Raw genomic sequence first — 20,371 nt, forward strand, 5'->3', positions numbered from 1 at the left:
ATATGGATGGTCCAGTGAATATATTTCCCAAATTACTTACAGCCAGTTGATTCAGTCATTTATTGATATCCTTTTGCATAAAATGTGTTGATGGCTCACTTTGAAACCACTGCAGGAAACCAATCATCACATCATTTATGGAGCAGACTGGTCTAAAATATAAAACATGCTTGTGCCTGTAAGCGGTTCATGATCCCTTTGAGTTTTTATAACATTCACCCATTCACACCTGATACAGGCAATGACTCTCCGTCTTGATTTATGCACAGTCTCTCAATATGCTTTTAGCTGTGCTGTTAAATGTTCATAATTAACTTAAAGATTTGATACTGAACTAGCCAATGACTTAATAATGCCTAGGGGAATGATAATTCTTTGATGAATGCTATATTTTTACATGACATAGTGGCTTTTGTACTGGTTATTGAAGAACGCCGTTTTATAACAGTCATTCGTGACTGGGTTTCCATCTTTGAATAAGTCTATTATGACCTTACCTTAATGAAGGTGATAGAGTGGAGATCATGAAGAGGTGAAAAACTAGTTGCCCCCCCCCCCCACACACACACAGCTTATATTTAGGCTATGTTAAATTATACAGTTAATTGTGGGTGCTTTTGTGCTTTGTTAATAGTTACCTAACGTGGAGTTGGCGTTGAATGGTGAGAAACATTCTGGTCTTGCATTGCGCACACTGCAGACACAACAGGCCCTAAAAATATATTATATATAATATAAAACACCACACGATGGCAGTAAAGCGCTGGATTCAACAGGAACGGAAAAAGAACCGGAAGTGACGATAAATTATGACAACAACCCGCCAAAAGTCCAGCACTGTGACACTACGGCTGGTCAAGCTGAATAACAAGTGGGATTTTCGTTTAGGAAGCGCTGCTGGCATCTGAGAGCTCAGGTATGATTGTACACAGAGTAAATAATTGCTCAGTAGCTAAACTGCGAAGTTGTAGTTCAAAAGTACTGATGTTTTCCTCATTTACAGCATGGCAGTGCCTTTTGTGCAAGACTGGGACGTTGTTCAGACTCTTGGAGAAGGAGCTTATGGAGAGTAAGTTGTTGTTTTTTTTGTTGTTGTTGTTTTTATTGTTTTGATCATAATTAAGCAGCTAACGACATTATAATGATTCATTACATGTCTGTATTGTGTTTTTAGAGTCAGGTTGCTGGTAAATAGACAGACGGAGGAGGCTGTTGCAGTGAAAGTGATTGATACCAGTCAGTCCAAAGAGTGTGCTGAAAATGTCAAGAAAGAAATCTGTGTCCATAAGGTCAGTGATAAGTGTTATACTATTATCATCTGTTAGACTTGCTTTTTAAATGCTTTCACTAATTTGTTTAAACTTAAATATGCTTTCTTCTATTTTTAAGTCTCTCAACCACCAAAACATTGTGCGCTTTTATGGCCAGCGGCATGAAGGGCCCATCACATACCTTTTCCTGGAGTACTGCTCTGGAGGAGAACTATTTGACCGTATTGGTACGGCGCTTCTTTTGGAAAATGACATAAAAAAACCAAACATTTTACAGCAATGTTGTTTTTTTTTTTAAGTGTCTAGGTCAATTTGTATTTGGTATATTTTTAAGATGTCACTGAACATTTGTTTTGCCTTCAGTCAAACGAAAATGTTAACTGTTTAAGTTTAATTTACTGTTTAAAATAGAGCCTGATGTAGGAATGCCAGAAAAAGACGCCCATCGCTTTTTCAAACAGCTTACAGGAGCTGTGGTGAGAAAGAGTTTTCTCTTAAATATTGATTCTTACCATTATTTTTCTGTGTTTAATGTTTTTATTTATTTTTGTAGGAGTACCTCCACAGCATCGGCATCACTCACAGAGACATCAAACCTGAGAATATTCTGCTTGACGACAAAGGTGAGTTACTGCCATGCACACACAATTAAATGCTAACATATACATACCATAAAATGTTTGTTCGCAGATAACCTGAAGCTGACAGATTTTGGCTTAGCAACACTCTTTCGCTTCAAGGGACGAGAGCGTCTTTTGTCCCGTATCTGTGGGACATTACCCTATGTGGCCCCTGAGCTTTTAAGCCAAACCGAGTTCAGAGCTCAACCAGCTGACATCTGGGCCTGTGGCATAGTGCTTACTGCTATGTTAGCTGGAGGTAGGAATTTTTACTCTTTTGAATTTTCTGAAACGTATTTAAATTTGAGGCCAATGACTTGTGAAATTATTTTTGATTAATGATGATTTATTTTAGAGTTACCTTGGGATCAGCCAAGTGAAAGCTGTCAAGAGTACTCGGATTGGTTGCAAAAAAAGACCTACCTACCTCCTTGGAAAAAAATCCAACCCATGCTTCTCGGTAAGCCACTGTTTTGTTAATTTGAAAATTTGATCAAATCTAAGACATTAACATACATTTTCTTGTTTACTCTTGTACACCAACACATCCTATACTCTACATCAACAAATGTATTTCCTGTTTTGAGGTTTATTGTCCAAGTTACTGCTACCAGACCCTGACAAGAGGATTAGCATTTCTGACATTAAAAATGACCGCTGGTTTACTCAAGGCAAGTTTTACATGAATAAAAACTGTGACTTAATCACACATCATGTAATTTATAGCTGATATTATCTTGTCTTTGTAGGTGTCAAGCCACCACCACCAGGAAGCAAGCATCTTCGCACTGATCCACCATTGTCCCGAACCAATAGGTGAAATGATTTTAATTTATTTATTATAATTTTAAGTAGTCATTGTCTTGAATTGTTACATTTCTTCTCTTCTTCCCACAGTGATGACCGAATGCAGTTCTCCAGCTCTCAGCCTGATTTTGCCCTGGGAAGTTTTGAGAATACATTTAACGGCTCAAGTGATGGTCTGCTCAGCTTCTCTCAGCCAATCAAACCTGAACACATGCTTCTTGGAAGTCAACTTGTGGCCACACCTGGAGCCAGTCAAGTAAGTTATGTCTTTAAATAATTACTAAAGGTTTTTATTTTTTTATTTTTTTTGTACAAATTTTTTCTTTTCCATTGATTTGTAGAATCCTTGGCAGCGATTGGTGCGGAGAATGACCCGATTTTTTACTAATGTGGATGCTGATGCCTCTCTGTGTGCCCTCAAAGATATCAGTGTTAACTTAGCTATTACCTTTAAAATCAACTGCACCAAACAGGTAAAATTCTCAAAAAAATTGCAATTGCTGAAAGATGTTTATATTACATTCTAAGAAATGTTCTGTTTTGTAGGTGACGTTGAGTACGCTGGATAAACGTAACAACAAATTAATTTTCAAAGTTCATGTGTTAGAGATGAATCACAAGGTGCTGCTGGACTTCAGGCTGTCTAAGGCAAGTCTAACATGTTTTACAGCAATACAATAATTAGTTGTAAGAATTGGTTAAGTTTTGAACATGCATTAATTGTATATGTTACTTTTAGTGATGGCGTTGTTAGGCCTATCATGATAATTAATATATCAACTTATTGTTCAATATATGAAAGCTGGAACAATATATTTTGGGGCTCAAAATGTATTTTGTGTACAATTTCTTTGCAAACGTGGGGGCATTTGGTGTATTTTTGTTCTAATGTAAAGGGTTGAAAAAGTAACTTCTGTGGCTAATTATTGCTTCATTCTGTTATTTATTGTTGCAGCTTATGTCACCTAATGGTACTGTATATTCAAAAGTGGTTTACAAGGATAATCTTGCATGATTATACAATTTGTAATGTACATTTTATTTTGTGCTTTACATGTATGATATCTATATTGACACTCACAGAGGCCAAAAGATTCTTACATTCCTTACAGTTTTGCTAAGCATTATGTAAAAACAATTACATTAACTGTATTTATTTTTTTCCCCAGGGAGATGGTCTTGAGTTCAAACGTCTGTTTGTTAAGATAAAACAGAAACTTGGTGACATCATCAGCACCCAAAAGATTTTGTTACCACTCAACTGATCTCGTGATATAGCTGATATTTTGGTGAAAATCACACTCTATGGACTGACAAACTTATGTATTTGTGTATATATGTATACACATATGTACATATTAAGGTGTTCCCTGTTTCATTGTTCTGGTCTTTGTCTGTTTTTATCAATGTACCACTTTTTGTATTTCTGAAAATGTGAACTTTTCTAAATGTTGATTATGTTTAGGTTTGAATATAAATTACCAATTACCAATTGGTCCCATGTTTTAGTGTTGTGTTCACTTAGCTTTGTTTGTTTGGATTATGTATGATACGATATAACTCAAAGTTTTGGAATAAATTATTTTTAAAGATCATTTGACTCTATCTACAACAATCAGGACAGCTGATTTGTTTGAGATTAGTTTATTGACCAAACTTGCACAGCTGATTGAAGCAAAGTAAAAAAAATATATATATCAGAAGAGACCATAAGTTGTGTGTCATTTAAAATTGAATTATATTGGATGACAATTAACTGATTATAAAATGTGAAAAAGTATTTGAAGCAAACTGCCAGGGTAGGACTATGTAGCTTTGACAGTGATGGTGACGTTGACTGGTTCGTTGCCGTCGTCAAAGGGTGGCTCGGTGGGCGGTTGGCCAGTGCTGGGGGTGGCACTCTGGGAGGGGGCAGTGAGGGGTGAAGCCGCTCTGGGTAAAGCCACTGTGGGACCTGTTCAGATTTAGACATGTCAGCATCTATTGCTCCTACAGACACAGGACACAGATAAATGTTGTCCTGTACTGAACAATCATGTCATGTTTTTGTCCTGATTATTATGCCCTGTGAAATTCATTTTTTTTACTCAACCATTCACACTTAAAGTCTTGAACTATTGCACCATGCGCACATATCTATTAACATATATTTATTTTTATAAGAATTTGAATAATTTAATAAAGTGAGTAATTCATATATGCAATTGTATTTCAATTACAGTAAATGCCTTACCTGAACTTGATAATCCACCAACATCCTCTATTCCCCCTGCAGATCCCATCACCTCATCCTCTGGAAAGTTGATGTTTTCTCTTGACTGGCTATGCTGCCTGTAAGACAAAAACAATAAAACCACATTTTAGTGTTTTGAACCAATGTCTTGAAACGTACTGTTTTCATATATTCTGCTTACCTGCCAAACAACAGATCATGTAGCCCTGTTGAGACAAAAGCAAACGTTTTCAAGTAAAGTTTACTGATGGATTTGGAATAGTAGGGCTGTAACAAACTAAATATTTAGATATATAGGCCTGACATAATCATTTGGTACTGTATCCTTATCTTTGACTGCTTTGTAGATATGCTGCTATTTTGCAGTATTTATTGCACTACTTAAGCCTATTAAAAGTAGTGGGTTTTTTGTGTTTGTTTTTTTTAAAGTAATACTATAAAAACTGTTTGTTTTTTCTTTCAATGTTCACTGCTTAACTTTTCTGGTGGAAGAATCGTGTGTCCTGGTGACGCTATTGCTCGGCCTAGAATGAGAAGTTCCACAGTATGTATCTCCATGGAGATAGAGGTGACCCCTCTCTCATCTGTGTTTTTCTAGGACATTTCGAGTGATAAAAACAACTGAAAAATGAAATAAGTACTAGAAAAAAGGTTTATTGCCACAGCGTGGAACATTTTAAGGAGACCAGTAGATGTGTAACTTTCACTACAAAAGGTACACTGTGCACCTCAGCAACTTAAAATGCTGTGATAAAGGCTGTACTGGTTATCATACACAGAATATTGATGATATCACTGTGTACTAACTGTTTTAGTGGCCCATGTATGCCGTATTGACTTGTACACACTCTGTTGTATCCCGCCCCAGTGCACTGTGGGTAGGACTCACGCGGGTTGTTGTTGCGGTTGCGGATGATGTACATGAGCAGCAGCGCCGTGAGGATCGCTGCAAACAGCATCCCTCCGATGGCCGCGCCGATGATCGCTGGTAACGAGTTTTGTCGAGGTTCCGCTGCAAAACACCACAGTGACTCATTGGGATAGAGGCTTGAATGGTTCTTATTTAACATGACTTTATGAAGAGCTGATATCTGCTCACTGTGGTTTTCACCCCATGCTTTTGTTCATTATAAAGTCAGTGTATTTGGTGTAAGCAACATACCAACACAAGAGCAGGCCTACATACCATAGTTATTGGTGATTTGTGTTGCCTACATCATTACTGACTGTTACAACTAGTAACTACAATGCAGAAGCTGTAGTTACTAGTTGGTGGCATGGGTTGAGCACTTTTATCTAATGCTACAACGTAGGCTACATGTAGGCTATTTATAATTTATTTTATTTTCACACCAACAGGACGTCAGGGAAGAAATGGTAGAGGAAAAAAAGAAGCTGTGTATTTGTGAATGTAATGAATTGTGTTTTCTTTCACCTGAGTGGAAGAAGAAAAATTGTTATTCTCGCAAAAAACAAAATTACACTAACATTTTTCCTTTTTCAATAACAGGTTCATCAAACAAAGGTGTTTTTGACTTTTCAAGACTTTACCTGGAGATTTTGGCGCAGAGGGGTGTCCCAGGGTGCGATGGTTGATGGAGGTGATCCTAAACTGGTAGGTGACAGTTGGTGTAAGGCTCCCGAGCGTATGTGCTCTCTGCTCTGGGTCCTGGACGATGCTACTGTACCAGATAGATGCAATCTTTCCTGGGTGTGGCACAATGACTGACTCATTTTTGCCATTTCTCCTGCCCGGCTTTTCAAACATCCATGAATATTCCAATATGAAGCCCGTCCAACCTCCTTTGTAGTCTTCCTCATTGTGCACCTGCCACTCCAGATCCACTTGGTTTCTCTGAGGGCTGTTATACATGACACTGACCAGAGATGCATTGGGTGGCATGGGGTATCCTGGCCAAACATGTAAACAGGTAAATGTTAGTTCAAAGTGGAATGGTGAAGGCCCCAGTTTTGGTTAATCCTGAATATCTGTATACACTTTGGTTATTTCTGAGCACGTTTGGCTAGCAGTTTTAAGAGGGCAAATGCCTCGTTTGTATGTATCGTCCTGTATTTTTTGCCATTGGCAGTTTGTTAGATAAGAGGTCTTAATGATGTGCCCAATGTTAATGTTAACCGGGCCCGCAAAAATAGCCAACAATTATAAAGATAACACTTACTTTTGACTACTAAAGTGACATTGACTTCTGTGCCTCCGACAGCATTAGAAGTGGTGCAGCGGTACTGGCCACTGTCCTGGATCTCGTCTGTGTCCCGGACAGTGAGGTTGGCCCAAGCGGAGGAGCGCAGGAGCAGGTACTTAGAGGTGTCCATCACGCCGACGCCTCGATTATTGAACCAGGTGATTTCATTTGAAGGTAGATTATTGTCCATCAAACTACATGTAAGCTGAACATCAGTGCCTTCGAATACTGTCACTGTTCTTCGCTGTGTTCGGAGCACTGGAGGCTCTGCAAAGTTAAAATTCATATTTTACAACAAAAAACAAAACAAAAAAAATACATAAAATACATTACTATGCCTAGACTATATATATATATATATATATATATATATATATATATATTTTTATTTTTTTTTTTTTATATTTATTTATTTATTTATTTTTTCATATTATTTTAAAGCAGCTTTGCACTTACCTAGTGGAACAGTGCAGGTCTTGGTCTGTGCCACTAGGGGGTGTCTTGCATGGCAAACATAGGGTTGCTCACTGCGGACAGTCCCATAACGAAGGATCAGGATGTTGGATGCCTCTTGTCCACCTTTGCCCTGAACACCTGGACCCTCCCACCACACCAGTGCTTTTGGAAAGCCCCCATCCCACGAGCAGGACAGCATCAGGTTCTGGTTGTTGCTGGTCACATAAGCAAAGCACTGGGGCTCCCCTGCAGGAGAATCTGAAGATATAGGTAATAAAAATATGGCACATAATAATAACATTTCAAACGATTCAAAAAGTATTTTTCTTTCTGAGAGTTTTCTTTTCCAGCATGGCATTGCCACAGCAAATTTCTCTCATTGCCTCAAGAAATGTGCATGTCTTTCAGGTTTTCGGGTATTTTGGAACATTGAGACAATCCAAACTCGTTTTTTCACCCTGTGAATGGCTGCATACTTACATGGTTGCACACTGCACTCTACTGGCTGTTTTATAGCCATGTGCAATCCTTGACATTTAAACAGGCTGTTGTTTGATGCAGTGCCTTGTGCATACAGTAAGGTGGCAGTGTTGGCGTTCACCCCCTCTTGGTCCACAAGGTCTCCACTCCAAATGAGCTTAGGAGAGGGGAATCCACCCGTCCAAGTGCAGAGCAATTTGAGAGATGTGTGCTCAGTTGTGCCCTCTACAGAGCAGGTGGGCAGACCATCAGGGGGGTCTGGGGACAGAATTTAGAAAAGCCCTGCATTAGCTTGTACAGCACATATTGATGAATGAACAACAAAATAATGTATTTGCAGTACACAGTATCAGAGAATGAAAGTCAAGTAGGGGAATTACAGTTAGAACAGAAATTAGTGTGTGGTGACTTTTAAATGTGTTGTTGAATGAATGTGAACTTTTCACCTAAGCAGATAAAAAAGAAACAAGTATTAGACAAGTGTTAGACCATCACTGCAGCATTCAAAGCCAACACAGCACTAGAAATCATAAAAACTAAAGAATTGAACTGATAAAAGAGTAGAAAAGATTATCAGAAAAGAATAAACTGCAGAATAATGGACCAAAAGCTCAGAGATTTAAGCAGAAACAGAATTCACTATAGCTCATTTTCCAATATTATTATTTTTTCTTCAGTGCATTGAATGTTTTGAATGTCCCTCTGCTGTCATATACTGCCATATGGTCCATAAAAATAAAACATTTATATCCGTACATTGAAACTTTCTGTTCATGCATTAGTTATGTTTTTACTGTATATACTTTTGATTCCTAAATGTTATGCTACCGGCTACATCTTATAGCCTGTGCAGTTTTAGATTGTGATCACTTTGCTATTTTAAGGTCTCACTCACAGTAGACAGTCAGGCTGATGGACCTTTTGGAGCGAGTGTTGAGGAAACTATTTTGGGCTAGGCAGGTGTAGTCCCCAGTTTGTGTCCGAAGGATGTCTCTAAGCGTGAACTGTGGTCCAATGTTCACCTGTCAATAGAGGTGACAAAGACATGTTCTAACATATTTCTGCTGGATAGACATAGTACTGTCTGAATATTGTTATCAGGATACTACAAAATATTGAGATAGGCATTTGTCAACATTGCCCTACCTGTGAGTTGTTATAGAACCAGATGTACTGACTGGGAGGATTGGACTTGGCCTGACACAACAAAGAAACCGTCTCTTGCTCCAGTGCTATATATCCGCGCACTTCCACTATGTTTGGAGCCACGTTGATTTCAGGAAACTCTGGACCATCTAGTAACACAATACTGAAGTTCATTTCTACTTAAATTAGTAGAAATGATAAAATCTGTCTTCTTACAAGTGACATTTAATAGGATCCAATCAGATTGTATGTTGTTAACCGGATTTTGGACCAGGCAACGATACCAAGCCATGTCACTGCGTTTGACTGTCAGCTTGACCACACTGGTGCTTTGTGTGAGTATCGAGGTGTTACCACTCAGAGCTTGATAGTGCCACATAAACTGGATCGGCTTGGTCCCAGATTGTAGACTGCAGTGCATCGAGACAATTGAGCCCTCCAGTGGATAAGCATTGCTCATCACTAGGTCTGGTTTGCTGAGGGGAGCTGTCAAAAATCATATGTATGTTTTATGTAGGTGAAATGCTATTTCTAAGATGTAAATGGGTTAGAGTGGTCAGACATGTCCCTTGTGTACTAACCCATTGTAATGTTGCAGGTTTTTGACTGAGACAAAAGTGGGTGTCTGGCATGGCAGGTGTAGGGCGCCTCACTGTGCAGAGTGCCATATCTAATGGTCATGTTATTGGAGCCCTCCTGCCCAGGTTTACTGTGCCCACCTGGGCCGTCCCACCACACCAGGGCCCTGGGGACACCACCCTCCCAGAGGCAGGACAGTGTCACGTTGAGACCAGTGACAGTAAAAAAACACTGGAGCTCCTCAGTAGAAACATCTGGTGGAGGAAAATGAAATGGTCAGATAGGGTTTATATGGATTATATTTTTTTTTCAGAGAGTGGGTTTCCTCAGTCTGTCAAAGATCACACCTCAATATCAACCATGTGTAGTTTTCAGGTGATTGTGGCAGTAACCCATTTAATGTGTTGTTGAACACTCACAAGTGTGCACACTGCACTCTGCTGGTTGAGTGACTGCAGGGTGGGTGCCTCTGCAGGTGAACGAGCTGTTGTTTGATGTATTGTCATCTGAAGCCACAAAAATGGCCATGTTCTTCACCAGGTGTGTGTCAGTTTCCTCTTGTTGAGTTAGATTTAAGTCACTGCTCCAGCTCAGTTTTGGAAAGGGATATCCTCCGACCCACAGACACACCAGTCTGAGAGAGCTGTGGTTTGACACTGCCTCCATCGAGCAGGTGGAGGAGTTCACAGGGGAGTCTTAAGGAAGATAATTATGGCAAGATTTAGAAATCCTTTCTAATTATATGAAATAAAATGTAATTTTATGAAAGCACTCACAGATAACATCCACCCATATTGGGTCAGATTTCTGGCTGTTGACCAGGTTATTTGCCTCACAGTGATACCAGCCAGTTTGATTATGTTGGAGATTGGATAGCTGGAGGACAGCGCTGTCGTTTTGAGCAACCATAAAAATGCCCCCATTCTGTGCTTCATAGTGCCACTCATAGTGGATTGGCCCGGTCCCATTTTGAACTTTGCAAATCATTGAAATGGAGGATCCTTCCAGTGGAGACGCCTCACTGAGCAGCAGGGAGGGTCTACTGACTGCAACTGTGAGACACATTTGTAGAGGTTTGTTAGTGTTTGTGCATCTGGTTCCAGGATTGGGTAAGATAGTACGAAGTACACTAACCCATTGTAATGTTGCAGGTTTTTGACTGAGACAAAAGTGGGTGTCTGGCATGGCAGGTGTAGGGCGCCTCAGTGTGCAGAGTGCCATATCTAATGGTCATGTTATTGGAGCCCTCCTGCCCAGGTTTACTGTGGCCTTCTGGGCCGTCCCACCACACCAGGGCCCTGGGGACACCACCCTCCCAGAGGCAGGACAGTGTCACGTTGAGACCAGTTACACTAAAAAAACACTGGAGCTCCTCAGTAGAAACATCTGTAGATGGATTAAATAATGTAAACCTTTTTTAGCCAACAACTTTTCTTACTTTAGAAATGAAAGCAAACTATTCTGTTTGACAGACTAAGTGAACCCAATTTGTAATGAACACAATGGCTATGTACAAGGACCTAGATTTTAAGTGCTTGTTCACACTCACATGTGTGCACACTGCACTCTGCTGGTTGAGTGACTGCAGGGTGGGTGCCTCTGCAGGTGAAGGAACTGTTGTTCGAAATATTGTCGTCTGAAGCCACAAAGATGGCTGTGTTTTTCACCAGGTGTGTGTCAGTTTCCTCTTGTTGAGTTAGATTTAATTCACTGCTCCAGCTCAGTTTTGGAGAGGGATATCCTCCGACCCACAGACACACCAGTCTGAGAGAGCTGTGGTTTGACACTGCCTCCATCGAGCAGGTGGAGGAGTTCACAGGGGAGTCTTAAGGAAGATAATTATGGCAAGATTTAGAAATCCTTTCTAATTATATGAAATAAAATGTAATTTTATGAAAGCACTCACAAATAACATCCACCCATATTGGGTCAGATTTCTGGCTGTTGACCAGGTTATTTGCCTCACAGTGATACCAGCCAGTTTGATTATGTTGGAGATTGGATAGCTGGAGGACAGCGCTGTCGTTTTGAGCAACCATAAAAATGCCCCCATTCTGTGCTTCATAGTGCCACTCATAGTGGATTGGCCCGGTCCCATTTTGAACTTTGCAAATCATTGAAATGGAGGATCCTTCCAGTGGAGACGCCTCACTGAGCAGCAGGGAGGGTCTACTGACTGCAACTGTGAGACACATTTGTAGAGGTTTGTTAGTGTTTGTGCATCTGGTTCCAGGATTGGGTAAGATAGTACGAAGTACACTAACCCATTGTAATGTTGCAGGTTTTTGACTGAGACAAAAGTGGGTGTCTGGCATGGCAGGTGTAGGGCGCCTCAGTGTGCAGAGTGCCATATCTAATGGTCATGTTATTGGAGCCCTCCTGCCCAGGTTTACTGTGGCCTTCTGGGCCGTCCCACCACACCAGGGCCCTGGGGACACCACCCTCCCAGAGGCAGGACAGTGTCACGTTGAGACCAGTTACACTAAAAAAACACTGGAGCTCCTCAGTAGAAACATCTGTAGATGGATTAAATAATGTAAACCTTTTTTAGCCAACAACTTTTCTTACTTTAGAAATGAAAGCAAACTATTCTGTTTGACAGACTAAGTGAACCCAATTTGTAATGAACACAATGGCTATGTACAAGGACCTAGATTTTAAGTGCTTGTTCACACTCACATGTGTGCACACTGCACTCTGCTGGTTGAGTGACTGCAGGGTGGGTGCCTCTGCAGGTGAAGGAACTGTTGTTCGAAATATTGTCGTCTGAAGCCACAAAGATGGCTGTGTTTTTCACCAGGTGTGTGTCAGTTTCCTCTTGTTGAGTTAGATTTAATTCACTGCTCCAGCTCAGTTTTGGAGAGGGATATCCTCCGACCCACAGACACACCAGTCTGAGAGAGCTGTGGTTTGACACTGCCTCCATCGAGCAGGTGGAGGAGTTCACAGGGGAGTCTTAAGGAAGATAATTATGGCAAGATTTAGAAATCCTTTCTAATTATATGAAATAAAATGTAATTTTATGAAAGCACTCACAGATAACATCCACCCATATTGGGTCAGATTTCTGGCTGTTGACCAGGTTATTTGCCTCACAGTGATACCAGCCAGTTTGATTATGTTGGAGATTGGATAGCTGGAGGACAGCGCTGTCGTTTTGAGCAACCATAAAAATGCCCCCATTCTGTGCTTCATAGTGCCACTCATAGTGGATTGGCCCGGTCCCATTTTGAACTTTGCAAATCATTGAAATGGAGGATCCTTCCAGTGGAGACGCCTCACTGAGCAGCAGGGAGGGTCTACTGACTGCAACTGTGAGACACATTTGTAGAGGTTTGTTAGTGTTTGTGCATCTGGTTCCAGGATTGGGTAAGATAGTACGAAGTACACTAACCCATTGTAATGTTGCAGGTTTTTGACTGAGACAAAAGTGGGTGTCTGGCATGGCAGGTGTAGGGCGCCTCAGTGTGCAGAGTGCCATATCTAATGGTCATGTTATTGGAGCCCTCCTGCCCAGGTTTACTGTGGCCTTCTGGGCCGTCCCACCACACCAGGGCCCTGGGGACACCACCCTCCCAGAGGCAGGACAGTGTCACGTTGAGACGAGTGACAGTAAAAAAACATTGGAACTCTTCAGTAGAAACATCTGTAGATGGATTAAATAATGTAAACCTTTTTTAGCCGACAACTTTTCTTACTTTAGAAATAAAAGCAAGCTATTCTATTTGACAGACTGAGTGAACCCAATTTGTAATGAACACAATGGCTATGTACAAGGACCTAGATTTTAAGTGCTTGTTCACACTTTCACACTCACATGTGTGCACACTGCACTCTGCTGGTTGAGTGACTGCAGGGTGGGTGCCTCTGCAGATGAACGAGCTGTTGTTTGAAGTATTGTCGTCTGAAGCCACAAAGATGGCTGTGTTTTTCACCAGGTGTGTGTCAATTTCCTCTTGTTGAGTTAGATTTAAGTCACTGCTCCAGCTCAGTTTTGGAGAGGGATATCCTCCGACCCACAGACACACCAGTCTGAGAGAGCTGTGGTTTGACACTGCCTCCATCGAGCAGGTGGAGGAGTTCACAGGGGAGTCTGTAAAGAGAGGTATAAATCATGATTTTGGCAACACTTTCAGTGTTTCCCATAGACAGATCTTACATGACTTAGGCACTTATATGTATTGTTTTATTTAACATGGTTCTTTGAATAGAAATTTCACTTAACGTCTCTTCATGATCAGTGTATTGGTATATAATAAAATAATGCAAGAAGGTAACAGTATGATGTAGCTTCTTACCAATTCATTGTTAAGCCTGTTTTAGGCTGAGAAGTTGAAAATTAAATATTAATAGTATTAAGGGCTGCAACTGTCTTCTATATTAATGGTAAACATTGACTCTTTATTGCTTTGCTTTTAGATAAAATTTAAAAGAGACACTCACAAATAACATCCACCCATATTGGGTCAGATTTCTGGCTGTTGACCAGGTTATTTGCCTCACAGTGATACCAGCCAGTTTGATTATGTTGGAGATTGGATAGCTGGAGGACAGCGCTGTCGTTTTGAGCAACCATAAAAATGCCCCCATTCTGTGCTTCATAGTGCCACTCATAGTGGATTGGCCCGGTCCCATTTTGAACTTTGCAAATCATTGAAATGGAGGATCCTTCCAGTGGAGACGCCTCACTGAGCAGCAGGGAGGGTCTACTGACTGCAACTGTGAGACACATTTGTAGAGGTTTGTTAGTGTTTGTGCATCTGGTTCCAGGATTGGGTAAGATAGTACGAAGTACACTAACCCATTGTAATGTTGCAGGTTTTTGACTGAGACAAAAGTGGGTGTCTGGCATAGCAGGTGTAGGGCGCCTCAGTGTGCAGAGTGCCATATCTAATGGTCATGTTATTGGAGCCCTCCTGCCCAGGTTTACTGTGGCCTTCTGGGCCGTCCCACCACACCAGGGCCCTGGGGACACCACCCTCCCAGAGGCAGGACAGTGTCACGTTGAGACCAGTGACAGTAAAAAAACACTGGAGCTCCTCAGTAGAAACATCTGAAGGAGAGTAGATAACATAATGTAGAAGAATGTTAAAGATATTTGTAAGAGCACATTGTATTTTGTTTTACCACACTCACAAGTGTGCACACTGCACTCTGCTGGTTGAGTGACTGCTGGGTGGGTGCCTCTGCAGGTGAATGAGCTGTTGTTTGATGTATTGTTGTCTGAAGAAACAAAAATGGCCGTGTTCTTCACCAGGTGTGTGTGAGTTTCCTCTTGTTGAGTTAGATTTAATTCACTGCTCCAGCTCAGTTTTGGAGAAGGATATCCTCCGACCCACAGACAGACCAGTCTGAGAGAGCTGTGGTTTGACACTGCCACCATCGAGCAGATTGGCTGACCTTCTGGGGGATCTGTAGGCATTTACAATTAGCCTCAAACAAAGCAAAAAGCGATCTGCAAACAATAGAAAATGTGCTATTCATTCATTCACTCACAGTAGACACTAAGGCTTATGTTGGTTATGGAGCTGCTGTTAAGCAAAGCATTTTGGGCCAAACAAATATAGTCCCCAGTCTGAGCTCGTAGGACCCTGGAGATGGTTAACTCTGGTCTGCTGCTGATCTGGGAGTTGTTGTAGATCCACGTGTATTCACTGGGCGGGTTGGATTGTGTTTGACACAGTAAAGACACATTGTCTTTCTCGATGGCAGTGTATTTTTCAATTGCTGTATATCCAGACTCTGTCCTTGTGTTGGATGTTGCTAATATCTGAGGAAGATCTGGACCAACTGAGGAGAAAAAATACACATACTTACAGTGCACTTGTTAATGAGTAAAAACTGATTCATTATAAATCACACCATATGGCTAAGTACACATTTTCCAGATCATTTAGAAAAATAACAATAGCTTACCATTTTCTACTGTTTACTTGGACTTCTACAACTTTAAAAGTGCTTTTACAATTACAGCTATATTGTAAGCAGATTAAAATCATTATGACCTCTGAATAAATTAATACAAAATTATTATGGCAGCTGCCGTTTGGAGGGCAATAGGTGAACTTAGTTTTAATATGTATAATGGACAAGCATAAGACTTCTTGAAGTTTGATAAAAGCTAAAATTTGACAGGAAAGCTAAACATATGCACCAGAATACACTGAATCAAAATTTGTTACATACAAGGCTGTCCAACAAGCAAGTGGCCATTACGTTTTGTCTGCTTCGCATACATTGCTAACTTTACAAACAGAAAAGCATACATGTCACCTTTTCAACTTCGTTACCTCTTTACCTATATAAAAACTAAAAACATTTGGACTGATCCAGCTTATACTTTCAACCTCAGCTGCCGAAAACTATTGCTAGATGACAAGCTCTGGTCTGTCCTTCAGACCAGATTTGTTACATACATAGTACCTTCCAGCAGAGTCCCTTTGAGCTCCCCGTCCATCCGAACGGCTTGTTGCTCCCTCACTCCATGGTGTGTATGTGCTTGTATGTTGTGCAAATGTATGAATGTGCATTGTAGATTGTTAGATAGATGCGCAGAGGAAATTAGGTCAAAGAGTGTAAAGGATTCAAAGTAAAAGAAAGTCAAGATTTTGAATTTCCTACTCACAGTAGACAGTTAGACTGATGGATTTCTTGGAGCGGGTGTTCAGGTAGGTGTTCTGGGCGAGGCAGGTGTAGTCTCCTGTGTGCATGCGAAGGATCTTGGTGATGGTGTACTGAGGTCCCCCAAAGACCTGGGAGTTATTGTAGAGCCACACGTACTGACTGGGAGGGTTGGACTGAGCCTGGCACATCAAAGAGACTGTCTCTCTCTCTAAGGCTGAGTATCCCCGCTCTGTCATTGTGTACGGAGTCACGTCTATTTGGGGAACATCGGGGCCAACTGTGGACAAAGAAATAAATAAAAAGTTGATAGTTACAGAAGTACAATGTCCCAAATATTCTCTTCTTTTCTGTCTAAATTAAAATACTGAAATGGCGATCACCCCATAATTGATTAATGTTAGGATAGATACCAGGCTCTTTAATGTTCACGTGAAATACCTTAGCCAGAAGCTTAGGGGCCTTTCATAGTAAGGAAGTATCTTGTCCATATTTGATTACTGTGACATCATTTACATGAATGCATCCTCTATCACTTTAAAGCCTCTCACTTTAATTTATCGTAGTGTCGTGTGCTTTATGGTGATAGGAATCTCACTCAAGTAGTTTATTACCTGGGAATAATTATATTTGACAATCTTCATGCATTGTTTTTGACAACCTTTTTATTCTACCTGCAGTGACATGGGCCTACTTACATATAATGCTTAACCAGGTGCGGTCCGACTGTTCGCTGTTGACTGGGTTTTGGGCCCTGCAGCGGTACCAACCCGTGTTGTTGCGGTTGATGTTGTTCACATCAACAATACTGGAATTTCCTTGTCCAAAAACGGTCACACTGCCATTCATGTTTTCATGGTGCCACTCGTACTGTATCGGCCCAGTCCCATTCTCCAGATTACAGCGCATCCAAATAGGGCTTCCCTCCACTGGAGAGGACTCGCTCACCTCTAGGTACGGTTTACTGATGGGAACTGGAAACACATGTAAGGTTTAGTCATTTGAAATAGCAACTATGTTTTTTGTGTGGTTATTCAATCTCCCTCCACTAATACCCATATACTGTTATATTAGGCTACATCATTATAGTAGGCCAAAATGTTCAAACAAACAAACAATATTAAAGTATATAAAACTAAGCATTGGTCCTATCATTTTCTGATGTCTTGTTCGGATATCGGCTTTCAAATATCAATTTAGCCGGTATCCTGATTGGACACATTTCTGTGGTTACTTGGCGATAAATAACAGCTACATAACACATTTTGAGCGGTCTTATTTTATTTTTGTTTTAAGGAAACAAACGTTTTCAGGCTCTGCACTGATACTGGTTGATATCGGGGATCGGCAGATAAAGCTGGAATCTGTATTGGAACTGAAAAATCTGAATCGGTGCATCTTTAATACTTCTAAATTTTGCATTTATTTAATTACAGGTGTATCCATCAATATAGATATGTACCATGCTAAACTATAGAACACTCCAGGCAAAGAAATACCATATCTATGGAGATGGCCAATCCGCTACCAAAAAGTTACATAGTGCACCTTTAAAATGTGATATCTCATAATGCCAAGTTATTAATGCTTATTTATTATTTTAGTGCTCCTATGACCACCACCACCAGACATACAATTATAATTGCACTTGCTGTCATTCACACTGGCACCATAATATGTTGCTATGGTAACGCATGCATGTTCCCTTTCTTACCGCGGACAGTCAGGTACACGTAGTAGTAGTAGAACCGTGCCTCTGTGGCTGTATCATAGATGGCCTGGCACGTGAACACTCCATGAGCAGCCAGTGCCAACCGCTCAATGCTGAGAGATGCAGTGTTTGAAATGACCGTGACCTGCCCCAAAGTCTGAGCGAGGGCCTGCATCCGGTGCCCTTTGCCCAAATCATACACCACATTTTTGATTTCCTGAGAGCCAGGTTTGGTGAAACTCCATATGAAGATATCAGGTAGCAGTGTAGCCAGGCCACAGTCGAGGATCACAGCTCTGTCCACGACGCCATACACACTGGACTTCTGGTACACCACCTCCCCACTTGGATTCGGCACAAGCTTCTCCAGTGATGACGGAAAAGGCACGGGCGGTGTCATGTACCCTGCAAGTATACAGTTACAAGATGCATTACTTTCAGGGAAAACATCACACTTTAATAGCACACCAATGAATAAGTCACCAAATGATGTTTTTTTTTCTTTGGTTTTGAAATTTTTGCTTGCATAGACTTAAAGGTGCACTGTGTAACTAGTAACCTACTTAAAATTTGTTTTGCTTTGCCTGTGATGTCCCACAGTACTGTGGTATAAGCTCCACCTTTTCATTTATTCAATTAAAGGAGTTTTTGTTGCCAAAAAAATACTTGGTTTGGTTTGGTTTAGTCACCTGCTGTCTCCATGGAGATTGCTAAGTTTTATGTCATTCTGTGAAACTTTTCAGGCTAAACAATAACAACAACAACAACAGCCTCCACCAATAAATAATAATATTGTTTCTTTCATTGTGGTATTTCTAAAATGCATTAAAATCTATTACGCAAGCTACTGCACAGCTATAAGCGTCATTAAACTGCAAGAGCTATTTTTAATCTGTAAGCGGCGGCTCTATGAACTTGACAAATTGAAAGGGCAGTAAAATAAATCTTAATATAGAATATATTTCTCTGTCAAATACATTATTACATTATTAATACTCAGTTTGACCACAATAATTTGGAATAAAGAAATATATATTCTGTATAATGTTAGCACAGGTAAAACTAAATTTTAAAAAAAGTATTGCGTACACTTACCATAAGCAGAGACTAGAAGCAGGCTCCTGGACAAAAAAGACAGCAGCCCTAGCAGTGGGTCCACCATGGTATCATGATGATTCACAGTCTCACTGCCTCTTCACAACAAAACAATTTATTAAATAAACTAAAAGATAAAAGTTAAATGTCTCAAAAACATGAAAAGATAAACACCGTGTACCCCAGCAACTGTCACAGACACCAGTTGCATGCACTGACTTCATTGGACTGACAGGAGGAGGGCTGAAGGCGCAATAAACTGATTTGGCTTCAATTATTGATGTGTTTTTTTCCTTTCTCTGTTTCTGCCTCGGTTAGAATAGCACAGTGATACCCTGCTCATTTATTATAGATGGGTCCCACATACCTGCACAGGTTACTCTGCCTCACACACAGTAATTCTTAGTCAAAACTGTAAAGTAACTAAATTTACTCAAGCAATATCTGAAAACATAATGTACTTAATAAACTAATGAGACAACATTTTGTACTTTTGCAGTTTTTTGTAACCTTTGTATTTGTTGTAATAAAGCTTGTGGCATAGTAGCTGTAAAGGTCACTGATTAAAGACGTATCCAATTGAAGCTGTAATAGAAGCGATACTTGAAATTTTAACAGTAGTAAGTTCATATTAAATATTTGAGTTGATTACCGGTAAATAGTAGTTGTAAGGGTGTGTCTTTTTGTATGCAACTTACAAAATGGCCTGCGTTTCATAGGTCAGTATAGACAGGAAGTAACAGTTTGTTTTTGCTCACAACATAACACAATATTGTTGGGCTTTTCTTTTGAATTTAAACTGTGAAAAACAAGTGAAAAGGAAGAGACACGTTTATATTTGATGTCTGACTTGGTGTTTGTCATATTTTTTTTTTTCTTTTATGTGGTAAACTATACATATTTTTTGGACATCCAGAAACTGTTAATTACTTGTTTTGACTATTATTTTGAAAGGGCATTATTTTGGTCAATCCTTAAGCTTATAATCGAGAATCAGCATGAACTGGACACACTGTTGCCTACTGTCCTTGTTCTTTATCTGTACTAATCATGCAGTGCGTGAATAATTGCTGTTATAATAATGGTGAGGGCAGTGATGTTTTGATCATACAGAGAGAGAGGTGAGCCAGGGCCGATGAGAGTAACCA

At 40.3% G+C, this 20,371-nt stretch overlaps 2 protein-coding genes across 2 annotated transcripts; one reads left to right on the forward strand and one right to left on the reverse strand.

Moving 5' to 3' along the window:
* Window positions 1-811: 811 nt before the first annotated feature.
* chek1 (checkpoint kinase 1) lies at window positions 812-4,292 on the forward strand. The gene is made up of 14 exons (XM_033977909.2): window positions 812-916; window positions 1,004-1,069; window positions 1,175-1,289; window positions 1,390-1,498; window positions 1,683-1,747; window positions 1,825-1,894; window positions 1,962-2,150; window positions 2,247-2,351; window positions 2,479-2,562; window positions 2,641-2,707; window positions 2,789-2,954; window positions 3,040-3,171; window positions 3,245-3,346; window positions 3,868-4,292. The coding sequence occupies exons 2-14, from the start codon at window positions 1,005-1,007 to the stop codon at window positions 3,961-3,963; spliced, it is 1,365 nt and encodes a 454-aa protein (XP_033833800.1). The 5' UTR covers window positions 812-916; window position 1,004; the 3' UTR covers window positions 3,964-4,292.
* A 192-nt stretch (window positions 4,293-4,484) lies between these two features.
* LOC129456818 (V-set and immunoglobulin domain-containing protein 10-like 2) lies at window positions 4,485-19,290 on the reverse strand. The gene is made up of 12 exons (XM_055226904.1): window positions 19,224-19,290; window positions 18,132-18,533; window positions 17,116-17,391; window positions 16,422-16,697; window positions 8,072-8,329; window positions 7,592-7,849; window positions 7,112-7,402; window positions 6,483-6,842; window positions 5,821-5,943; window positions 5,113-5,137; window positions 4,932-5,029; window positions 4,485-4,652 (listed from the first exon to the last, which is right to left on the reverse strand). The coding sequence occupies exons 1-12, from the start codon at window positions 19,288-19,290 to the stop codon at window positions 4,504-4,506; spliced, it is 2,583 nt and encodes an 860-aa protein (XP_055082879.1). The 3' UTR covers window positions 4,485-4,503.
* Between the last annotated feature and the right edge of the window lie 1,081 nt (window positions 19,291-20,371).

This window comes from Periophthalmus magnuspinnatus, chromosome 14 (genome assembly GCF_009829125.3).
Source record: "Periophthalmus magnuspinnatus isolate fPerMag1 chromosome 14, fPerMag1.2.pri, whole genome shotgun sequence".
Lineage (NCBI taxonomy): Eukaryota > Metazoa > Chordata > Actinopteri > Gobiiformes > Gobiidae > Periophthalmus > Periophthalmus magnuspinnatus.